Source organism: Chiloscyllium plagiosum, unplaced genomic scaffold (assembly GCF_037043375.1).
Source record: "Chiloscyllium plagiosum isolate Xiang-an unplaced genomic scaffold, Cpla_swu_hap1 HiC_scaffold_26, whole genome shotgun sequence".
NCBI lineage: Eukaryota > Metazoa > Chordata > Chondrichthyes > Orectolobiformes > Hemiscylliidae > Chiloscyllium > Chiloscyllium plagiosum.
The window spans coordinates 20016031-20028160 of NW_028270164.1; the positions used below are offsets into that span (position 1 = coordinate 20016031).

The window sequence follows — 12130 nt, forward strand, 5'->3', positions numbered from 1 at the left end:
TACTGCATCTTTGGATTGGAGGAAAACCACACAGACAGTCACCCAAGGCTGGAAGCGAACCTAGATCCCTGATGCTGTGAGGCAGCAGTGCTAACCACTGAGCCACTGTGCTGCCCATTAGTAAAAGACCACAAATAAAAGTTGAGTCCACATTGAATTATTTAAAATCTTTTCTACCCAAGTTGTTTATGTTTGTGTCCAGGTAATACCTTACATCCAGCAAAAATTACATATGAAGGATATTTTATATTACAGTATGCCAGCTGGGGTGGATGATTGTGAACATGTGGCACAATCAGTGCATTGTTTTCAGTCTATCTCAACTGAAACAATTGTTCTTAAAGCATAAAGACTTTAAATGGAGTACTGAAGAAGAAATTGTGGTTAGCAGGGTCACAGACTAGACAGTTGCTCAGTTTCATTTAAAATACGTGGAGTCATAGAGATGTACAGCACGGAAACAGACCCTTCGGCCCAACTCGTCCATGCTGACTAGATATCCCAACCCAATCTAGTCCCACCTGCCAACACCCGGCCCATATCCCTCCAAACCCTTCCTATTCATATACCCATCCAGATGCCTTTTAAATGTTGCAATCGTACTAGCCTCCACCACTTCCTCTGGCAGCTCATTCCATACATGTATCACTCTCTGCGTGAAAAGGTTGCCCCTCAGGTAACTTTAATATCTTTCCCCTCTCGCCCTAAACCTATGCCCTCTAGTTCTGGACTCCCCCACTCTAGGGAAGAAACTTTTGTCTACTTATCCTATCCATGCTCCTCATGATTTTATGAACCTCCAAATAAAGGTCATCCCTATCCTAACCTAGTCCAATCCATTTGCCAGCACTTTGCCATGTACTTCTAAAACCCTTCCTATTCATATACCCATCCAGATGCCTTTTAAATGTTGTAACTGTGCCAGCCTCCACCACTTCCTCTGGCAGCTCATTCCATACACTCATCACCCTCTGTTTGAAAACGTTACCCCCTTCGGTCCCTTTTAATTTTTTCCCTTCTCACGCTAAACCTATGCCCTCTAGTTCTGGTTGTTTTATAATGAATGCATATAAAGTATAAAATACCTCTACTATCAAAACTTGCTTTCCATGCCCCATTTTGTAACATGTTGTGAGTAACTTGCTAGTTAGTGATCTGCATTTCCTCCAACGCTGATAAACAGATGACATGCATTGATTGTACCAGCCCACATAAGCACTAACATTCTACTTCCTATATATCCCATTGTGGTCTATTTCTAGTAGTTTTGTAAGATATATGTGAAAATGTGCTTGGTCCTTTTTTAATTAAAAGTCTAAACCTTATCTAAAGTTCTGCAGTGTTAATAACTGAATCCTAATGTCCCAAAATACATATTAGTAAGAAATAACATTAGCTTCATTGTAACTCAGCATATAATCAGGATAAGCAATAACTTGTGGCAGAAAGATGGGCAAGAAAGATTTATGGCAGTTTTTCCACTTGCTTCCAATTTCCCTTGCATGTTTTCCTATGCACAATTCACCCACTGAATTCTGAGTGAATGTATCTTAATCTATTATAATTATATTGCAGTTCTGAGTTTCCTGCTTTTGTACACGCAGAGTACTTGGTAGATGAGGCCCAAGAGATTATGTGGCACTCTACCTGCCAGCATCAGTTTAGATGAGCAGATGTATAAAGTTTGAGCCCAAAAACTACAGAGTGTCATAATGTCTACAACTGTAACTGGCATAAATGACTTACTGTTCTGACTTGGGCTACTGATCATTGTAATATTGTACAAGTAGCAAATAACAACAAATTCTATGTACTAGTGACATAAGAATGTTTTTCTTTCAGTTATCAAGGAGATTTTTGATAATTTTGTAGTGGAACTGTTCTGTACTCTGTTTAAATGGATCAGTTTAGCTGTGAGTCAATTAAATAATTTGTAAATTATATCAGCTTTAATTGTATGAATTAAGTATTCTTCAGAATCCTGTTTCTCACTTACAAAATAAGAAAAGGATTACAATTTATTACAATGTTTTGAAAAAAATGTATATTTTGTTTTATGCTAAACTGTACCTTCAAGTAGGCCATTTTACATTGGTGGTGCAAAGTAATTAAGTAGATCTTCCTCTCATTATATTCTTTAAAGAAGTGTTATTTTAGTTCTCTTGTCTAGTTAGATAAAAGAAATATTTCTACAGTGCTGTCAGTAAACATAAGCAAGAAACAACTTAGTGTTTTTTTTGGTTATAATTAGGTTCCATTTTTCAAATGTTTATTTCTGTTTTCAAGTCATGACTGCACAAATTGGAATTCTGAGAAAGAATAGATGTCAGAAACCTACTTTATATGGTCTGTGGCACTAAAGTCTAATGTCGATCAAAATAAATCCTCACATTATCCATATGCAGCTGTCCTTTATTGCACAGTCAGCAGACTAGAGGATAAAAACGCCTGAGAAATGCTTTGATATATAACCTCATTTCAGTCAACCAACTGAGTTATTCTGTATAGATTAAGAGTTGAGGATACAGAAGAGGAAGGAGGCTTGCTTTTAAATCTAAGAACCACAACATCTTGCACAACATTTTTTGACATTCTTAAATAGAAGAACTTATATGTTCACATCTTAAAATGTTTGAAGTAATAAACTAAACCATGTAGGAAACTATTCAGAAATGTGCAAAAGATTGGAGATGTTTCCTCTATCTGTTTAATTCAACTGTGCTAGCTCAAATGTGGGTTTAATTAAATTAGGGAGCAACTGAGTGTCCACTCAACCAAACAACATTTTATGATTGAGTAATCTTAATATGTTGGCACTCTCAACACACAACTTTACTTGATTATCAGACAATTGGATGCAGAATTCAGCAGGTTTTGCAGGCCTTCCAAGTTTTTTGTAATTAATTTTAAGTAAACACATTTAGCATAATTATTTACCAGTTTCCCTTTGTTGTTTATGTCCAGCATCTGAAATTAAAAGGGTAGTTTAAAATTTTGAGTAAAATGCTTCATCAGAACTCAATAAAGAAACTGTTATTGCTCTAAACAAGAACATTAAAAATAGCCAATGTGCCTTTCTTTGTTTATTACAGTCACAAATGTAGGAATGAGGTATGTAAATTGTTAGATTAAGAATTTTAAATAAAAAGCTGAAAAATAATCCAAGATCTAATTCTGACTAGTAAATGCTGCTTTGTTTCCCATTAATTAGAACCAAAAACTGATGTGAGGGCAATGAAGCTTGAGTTTGAGTAGATTTATAATTTGTCTCCTTTCTTAAAAGCTTGGGTCTGAGGGAAATCAATCAGTAAAATTTATGATAAACAAATTAAACAAAGGGAAATTGTGCAGTTCGTCAGGTTAATATTTCACTTGGTTAAAGGTCTTCACTGATTAATGCCCTTACTACATTGGCTGTTAACATATTTGTAAGGTTTCTTGTCCAAAAACATTGTTAATCAGAAACCATTTTTGTGAGTCTTGCTAAGCAATACCACTTGAGATCTTAAGTTAAAAATAGGTATTTAATGAATTTATTATTTGCTGCTTCAAATTCAAGATACACGATAAGTCTATTTGCAAAATCATTTGTTTACTATTATTCATTGAGCCTCAGATTATTTTTTTCCTATCTCGTCTGTTGGTTCCATGGGTTATCAAGCACCTTGGCCTTTCAAGATGTCTACATGGTTATTCTTCACAAGTAAGTTTAACTAGTGAGTGCCAGAGTACTATTTGACCACAGAACCTCAAAATCGATGTCCTCTTCTAACTGGACATCTATAGAGGCATGTCGCCACTGGACAGGAAGTAAAGTGGAATTTTCTTTTTGTCTTTTTACAGGTGGGGCACAGGGAATAATAGCACCATTGTTGCCCTGGCTAAATTGCTGCAAAAGAGTCTGAATTGGAGACTCTCTTGTCTGTATAATTAAGTATCACACCTAAAACTTCAATGAGGCATTTTAAGATTATTAAATACAATGATGGTCAGACAGAGCAGATCAATGGAAGGTGATGTTTACTAGGTATCAGTCTCTGTGACTAACACTAATCTCACTTTTGATCTCAACTGTGCTTATGACAGGAAATATCTCAATTTAACAACGCACATTGGAAACTGCTGCAAGGAAATTAACAGTAGCAAAGCTTGAGTGCAATTTTTGATTAGATTGTCTTTTCACAAAAAAACCCCAACAGGTTTACTTAAAGTAGAAGCTTCAGATCAGTGTATTTGAATACTTTAAGTTTTTAAACTGGTGAATGTTTTCACTAAAGGAATGGAAAGAGAAATATTTTAGCATTTTCCCATTATGTTAGTCCATGACACACTTTTCAGAACACTTACAGCTTTGTGTATTTTTAAATAGAGATTTATCCCTCTTTCTGGAATAAATAATTCAAGTGCAGTATAAATTAAAATGATTGAACTGGGACTCCTACGTTTCATTATTTTAAATGGGCCTTTTGTCTATTGACAGAATAGAATAAGAACATTTTGGATCTTCCTGTGTCTGTACAAATTTACCAGCACTAAAAAATCCAGATTGTGTCAGAAATATTTTTAAAGTAATTTTTTGGTGCAAAATTGTTACGTTACAATTATACAAAGGTATTATCTTCTGTAATTATGTATTGAAAGGCAGAAAATGCAGAGCCACTTACTATACTGTATTCGTTTTAGCAGCAAGATGGATGAATCCAACATGGATTAGCTTAATTATCAATCTAACGAGGATTCCCTCAGTATAACAGGGAGATTGATTCAGTGTGTAATTACTTAATCTTGAAATCTTGCATTATTGATGAAAACAATTCTCTTAGGTATGTCATTTCAATAATGTGTGAAAGCAATATCTGGAGAGCATTCATCCAAAGCTCTGAAGATTGGCAAGTGCTCTATTATAATCACCAGAGATAAAATTAGTTAAGCTCAGTTAATGGAGTAAGCATATAGCTGAGATATAATAACCAGAAACTTCAAGGTTCAATGTTTGACCTGTGATGGATTAGTTCAACTGTGCCAGGATAATGTAGAGTAATAGGATCAAAATCTGAAATATGAATAATGATGTCAGAATCATATAAGTAAGAATTTAGAAGGGAGCAGAACTGAGGAAGGGTCACTGGACTCGAAACGTTAACTCTGATTTCTCTCCACAAATGCTGCCAGACCTGCTGAGTTTTTCCAGCAATTTGTTGAGGGGGCATAGTTGTTTTATATTTTTACTAATTATTGCTGAATGAAATTTAACTAAAACTTTATGATTAATATTTTGGAATTATATACTTTGGAAGTAAAACTTCAGGTGACAATCAAAACAATTCCTCCTAAATTATCCTGCTCATCTTTCGACAGAAAAGGATTATGTGAATTTTCCTTACTCAATAACACCAACAGTTGTAATATATAAACAAGTCAGTGAGTTTTGAGAAGATTTGTAGCTCAGGTTGAGGCTCTGGATGTAGGTTTGCTTGCTGAGCTGTAAGGTTCATTTTCAAACGTTTCGTCACCATACTAGATAACACCATCCGTGAGCCTCTGGTTGAAGCACTGGTGGCGTGGCCCGCTTTCTATTTGTGTTTAGGTTTCCTTGAGTCGGTGATGTCATTTCCTGTGGTGACATCATTTCCGGTGGTGATGTCATTTCCTGTTCTTTTTCTCAGGGGTGGTAAATGGGATCCAAACCAATGTGTTTGTTGATAGCATTCCGGTTGGAATTCTCATGCATGTCTCTGTTTGGCTTGTCCGAGGATGGATTTTTTTTTTGTCCCAGTCTAAGTAGTGTCCTTCCTCATCTTGTAAGGATATTAGTGAGAGTAGGGCATGTCTTTTTGTGGCTCAAGCCTCTTGGCATCATGGTAGCCCACAAACCCACCAACACACTAAAACAGCAGCTAATGACTTGAAAGACCCTATACAGACAACAAGCAAAACTAATGTTTACAAAATACCTTGCAAAAACTGTAACAAACACTACATTGGACAAACAGGCCTAAAATTAGCCACCAGGATACATGAACGTCAACTAGCCACAAAAAGACATGACCCACACTCTCTGGTATCCTTGCATACAGATGAGGAAGGACACCACTTTGACTGGGACAACACATCCATCCTAGGACAAGCCAAACAGAGACATGCACGAGAATTCATAGAAGCATGGCATTCCAACCGGAATTCTATCAACAAACACATTGACTTGGATCCTATTTTACACCCACTGAGAAAACAAACAGGAAATGACATCACCAGAAATGATGTCACTAACCCAAGGAAACCTAAACACATAACTAAAAAGTGGGTCATGCCACCAATGCTTCACCCGGATGCTCACTGATGATATTACCTAGTATGGTGACAAAAAACATCTGAAAACGAACCTTCCCACTCAGTGAGCAAACCTACATCCATAAATGAGTCAATTCCAAATTTTATGCACTATCCTGAAAACCAATGTTGAAAATATTGAATCATAACTATTGTCATTATATACTCTCAAGTAAATATGTGACGCATCAACTTCAGTTTTAAAAAGACTAACACAAAGCATTCCAATTTATTTGTCAGATGGCAAGTACCCAAACTGTTCAAGTATTTGTTCCACTATTAAGTGTGCTTATTAGGTCCAATTTTATATGTTTGGAGCAGATACTTAAAGTATCAATAGGCCCTTGCATATCTAAGGTCTGGGTCAAATGCCTATTTTCAGACCCCATACCAAAATTTGGCTGCCCAAAACTCTAGTGCCAGCCCGACCGCATTCTGCCTCACGAGGTCCACAAGAAGCCTAACTGACAGTTCTTAAAGGAACTATTGGTGGCTGCAACCAAAAAGTGTAGCTATGTTTGTAAAAAATCTTATTTGAAGGTGGAATAGGAATAGCATATGCAATTCTTCCTTTTTCCTTTTGCTGAAGTTATTGTAGACTAGTTCTACTCTTAAATAGATTTTGTTCCTAAAATTGTGACTGTGCTTCAAAGCAGGATAAATTGGAGTATATTCACTTTATTGGCCAGTTTTTCATTACTTCAAATGTCTATCTAGATTGACAAAACTACCGTAGCTTTGTGGAAGGAATTGTAACTTTTTAAAACTATCATTTGGCAATATATGACATCTTTGGCTCCAGGAAATGTCAACTTTATGGATAATGCCAACAGCCTTGATGTTGGTGTAAACATGTGTTGGTGTAAGCATAAGTTTTAAATTTTGCTTCATCACTTTGTATTTTCCAAAATATTCCTTTTCGATTTAAGAGGGTTGCACAAATCCTGATTACTGAAACATCTGAACTTATTTTCTAATTATTGTTTGCTTGCTATTTTAGAATGTGGCAACGAAAGAAGAAGAAGAAAAACCCAAAGTTCTCTCAGCAAAGGAGATTAAACAAAAAATTGAAGAATACAATGGAAAAGCTAAAAGCTGCTTGGGAATGCGTTTGGTAAGTGTCCAATTTATCAGTTTTAAAATGAAATGTAATAGAAATTGCAATAAATGATTCTTTTTTATAGTATTTTTCAATACCACATTTATGAATAAATTTCCTATGAAAATCCAGATTTGAAGCAAAATTGAATTTCCAATTCAGTTGCTTTCCTTGCAGCTACCCTAGCTTTAGCTGAAGGAGTGCTGCAAGTGATAGAAGTAATCCTGCACCGGCAGCAAGAGGAAAATAGCAACCTATAACTTACCTTAACTTCAAATGAACATTTAAACTACCCTATCACAGAGTCATAGAGTTATAGAGATGTACAACATGGAAACAGACCCTTCGGTCCAACTCGTTCCTGCCGACCAGATATCCTAACCTAATCTAGTCCCACTTGCCAGCACTTGGCCCATATTCCTCTGAACACTTCCTATTCATATACCCATCTGGATACCTTTCAAATGTTGTAATTTTACCAGCCTCCACCACTTCCTCTGGCAGCTCATGCACCACCCTCTGCGTGAAAATGTTGCCCCTTAGGTCCCATTTAAACTTGAGAAGATTTGTAGCTCGGGTGCTCATTGTTGTGTTTCTGTTCGCCGAGCTGGGAATTTGTGCTTCAGACGTTTCGTCCCCTGTCTAGGTGACATCCTCAGTGCTTGGGAGCCTCCTGTGAAGCGCTTCTGTGATCTTTCCTCCGGCATTTGTAGTGGTTTGAATCTGCCGCTTCCGGTTGTCAGTTCCAGCTGTCCGTTGCAGTGGTTGGTATATTGGGTCCAGATCGATGTGCTTATTGATTGTGTCTGTGGATGAGTGCCATGCCTCTAGGAATTCCCTGGCTGTTCTCTGTTTGGCTTGTCCTATAATAGTAGTGTTGTCCCAGTCGAATTCATGTTGCCTGTCATCTGTGTGTGTGGCTACTAAGGATAGCTGGTCGTGTCGTTTCGTGGCTAGTTGGTGTTCATAGATGCGGATCGTTAGCTGTCTTCCTGTTTGTCCTATGTAGTGTTTTGTACAGTCCTTGCATGGGATTTTGTACACTACATTGGTTTTGCTCATGCTGGGTATCGGGTCCTTCGTCCTGCTGAGTTGTTGTCCAAGAGTGGCTGTTGGTTTGTGTGCTGTTATGAGTCCTAGTGGTCGCAGTAGTCTGGCTGTCAGTTCAGAAATGCTCTTGATGTATGGTAGTGTGGCTAGTCCTTTGGGTTGTGGCATGTCCTCGTTCCGTTGTCTTTCCCTTAGGCATCTGTTGATAGTGTCTTGATGCAACAAAAGAAGTTGCATCAAGACAGTATTCAAAAGAGCCACAACACACTGCAGATGCCTAAGGGTAACAGCCCCAGCCTATTTAGCCTCTCCCTATAGCTCTAATTCTCTAACCCTTGCAACATCCTTGTGAATCTTTTCTGAACAATTTCAAGTTTCACAACATCCTTCCAACAGGAAGGAGATAAGAATTGCATGAAATATTCCAAAAGTGGCCTAACCGATGTCTTGTACAGCCACAATATGACCTCCTAACTCCTATACTCTTATGTTCTGACCAATAAAGGAAATTATATCAAACGCCTTCTTCAATATCCTATCAACCAGCTACTCCATTTTCAAGGAATACAAACCTGCACTCCAAGGTCTCTGTTCAGCAACAGTCCCCAGGACCTTACCATTAAGTGTATATGTCCTGCTCTGATTTGCTTTTCCAAAATGCAGCGCCTCACATTTATCTAAATCAAACTCCATCTACCACTCCTCAGCCCATTGGCTCAGCTGATCTGATCCCGTTGTACTCTGAAGTAACCTTTTTCACTGTCCACAACAACCCCACTTTTGGTGTCATCTGCAAACTTACTAACAATACCTCTTATGTTCACATCCAAATCCCCTATATAAATGATGAAAAGCAGTGGACCCAGCACCAATCCTTGTGGCATACCATTGGTCATAGGCCTCCATTCTGAAAAGCAACCCTCCACCACCACCTTCTGGCTTCTACCTTTGAGCCAGTTCTGTATCCAAATGGCTAGTTATCCCTATATTCCATGATACCTAACCTTGCTAATCAGCCTACCATGAGGAATCTTGTCAAACGCTATACTGAAGTCCATATACATCACATCCACCACTCTGCCCTCCTCAATACTTTTTGTTACTTCTTCAAAAAACTCAATCAAATAGTGAAACATGACTTCCCATGCCATGTTGACTACCCATAATCAGTCCTTGCCTTTCCAAATACACGTAAATCCTGTCCCTCAGGATTCCCTCAACAACTTGCCCACCATCATGGGCTTGTGCCCGAAACGTCGATTCTCCTGTTCCTTGGATGCTGCCTGACCTGCTGCGCTTTTCCAGCAACACATTTTCAGCGCTGCCCACCAACATTGCCAGGCTCACTGGTCTATAGTTCAATTGAACAAATGACTTTAAACTGCCATTTAAACTAGTAACCTGTTTTATTGAGTAAAGTACCCAATTGCAACAGGATTGAATCATGTATGAAGAAAGTGAGGACCGCAGATGCTGGAGATCTGAATAGAGAGCGTGGTGCTGGAAAAGCACAGCAGGTCAGATAGCATCTGAGGAGCAGGCGAATCAACGATTTGTGCAAAAGCCCTTCATCAGGATTCCTGATGAAGGGCTTTTGCCTGAAATGTCAATTTTGCTACTCCTTGAATGCTGCCTGACCTCCTGACCTTTTCCAGCACCTCACTCTGTACATTGAATTGTGTATGCTGACTGGATATTTATTATTTCATGGGATGAATGTGTCATTGGCAAGGTTACATTTGTTGCCCATCCCTAATTGTCTTTGTAGTTGTTGAGCTGCATTTTTGAGCCTTTCCATTGCGATTTGGTCTCAGAAATATGTTTTGAACCAGTAAAGAGTCAACCATGTTGCTTTAGATCTGGAGTCACGTAGGCCAAACCAGATTAGGCAGATTTCCCTTCTTAAAGGACATTATTGAATAAGATGAGTTTTCACAATTGATGATTTGTGGCATCATTACTGCACCTAGATTTTCAATTCAGGATTTATTTTATCACTTAATAAACTCAAATTACATCAGCTGCAAAAGTGAGATTTGAACCCGAGGCCTCTGAATTACTAGTTCAGCAAACTTACAGCTACATCAGTTCATTCTGTATTTGTAGAGATACGCCTGGCGTTCATGACTCTCAAATGAACACCTTGACTGTGGCATTCTATTGGAAACTAAAGCCCTATCATTTGTGGAATATTTAGCTAAACAAATTATTAAATTTCACTCTTTTGAAATATGAGAATGAATTACATCTCATCTATTGTCCTAGGCTCTCCCACAAGAGAGACATCCTTCCAAATGCATTCTGCCAGAATCCCTCAAAATCTTGTTTCAATCTTCTTACCTGTTGCTTTTCTAAACTCCAGCAGCAACAAGCATAAAGTATCCAAACTGTCCTCAAAGGACAATCCATCCATTCCAGTCTAATAAAGCTTCTCTCAACTGCTTTCAACATAGTTACAACCTTTCTTCAATAACTTGACCAGCACTGTATACTGTATTCCAGATGCAATTTCACCAATGCCTTGTGTAACGTTGGTGCAATTCTGGTCTCCTTCCTATTGGAAAAATGTTGTGAAATTTGAAAGGGTTCATTAAAAAATTTATAAGGATATTGCCAGAGTTGGAGGATTTGAGCAATCGGGCGAGGTTGAATAGACTAGGGCTGTTTTCCCAGGCGCGTCGGAGGCTAAGGGGTGACTTTATATAAAGGTTTATAAAATCATGAGGGGCATGGATAGGATAAATAGGTCTTTTCCCTGGGGTGGGGAGTCCAGAACTAGAGGGCATAGATTTAGGGTGAGAGGGGAAAGATATAAAAAAGACCTAAGAGGCAACTTTGTCACACAGAGGGTGGTATGTGGACGGAATGAACTGCTAGAGGAAGTTGTAGAGGCTAGTACAATTGCAACATTTAAAAGGCATCTGGATGGCTATACGAATAGGAAGGGTTTGGAGGGATATGGGCCGAGTGCTGGCAGATGGTATTAGATTGAGTTGGGATATCTGGTTGGCATGGACGAGTTGGACCAAAGAGTCTGTTTCCGTGCTGTACATCTCTATGACTCTATAGCTGAAGCATAACTTCCTTCTTTTTGTGTTCAATGTCTGTCACTTCAAATGATAACTCTCTTTTCTAATTCCATGCTGTAACTGCAAGCTTATCATTTGCAGTTCATATACTTGGGCAACCAGATTACTCTGCATCTGAAGACCTACAATCTTTCACCATTTAAATAGTACCCTTTTTTGTTTGTCCTGCCACAATAGACAACTTTACATTTTTCCATATCAAATTCAAATGCCAGTCATTTGCCTACACACTTAACTAATTCATGTTCTCCTTATCCTTTTCACATTTTGGCTTCCTACCTATTTTTGCATTATCTGCAAATTTAACAATGACACTTTTGGTCCCTCCATCCCCTCATCCCAGTACTTTATGTAAAACGTGAAAGCCAAAGTATTGATCCAAGTAGCACACCATTCATTAGATCACTGTGTGGCAAACTATTGTCTTCTGACATGCTATGCTGTATTTCATTGCTACTTTGTATTCATTCTGCATGATTATGCTGATCATTCACAGAGAAAACCTTTGAACTGCTCCCATTGTGTGTTTCTGTTTAACTGAGATAAACACACCAAAAGTTGC

The 12130-nt window shown here is 38.2% G+C and overlaps 1 protein-coding gene across 3 annotated transcripts in view; it reads left to right on the plus strand.

Annotated features, from left to right (window-relative positions):
* The window catches only part of rassf5 (Ras association domain family member 5), a 128263-nt gene that overhangs the window by 97250 nt on the left and 18883 nt on the right, over positions 1 to 12130 (plus strand). For all 3 annotated transcript variants that reach the window (XM_043716600.2, XM_043716601.2, XM_087973541.1), the window contains one exon: positions 7331 to 7444. In XM_043716600.2, coding sequence (XP_043572535.2) covers positions 7331 to 7444 — 114 coding nt within the window. The remainder of the gene's footprint in view (positions 1 to 7330; positions 7445 to 12130) is intronic.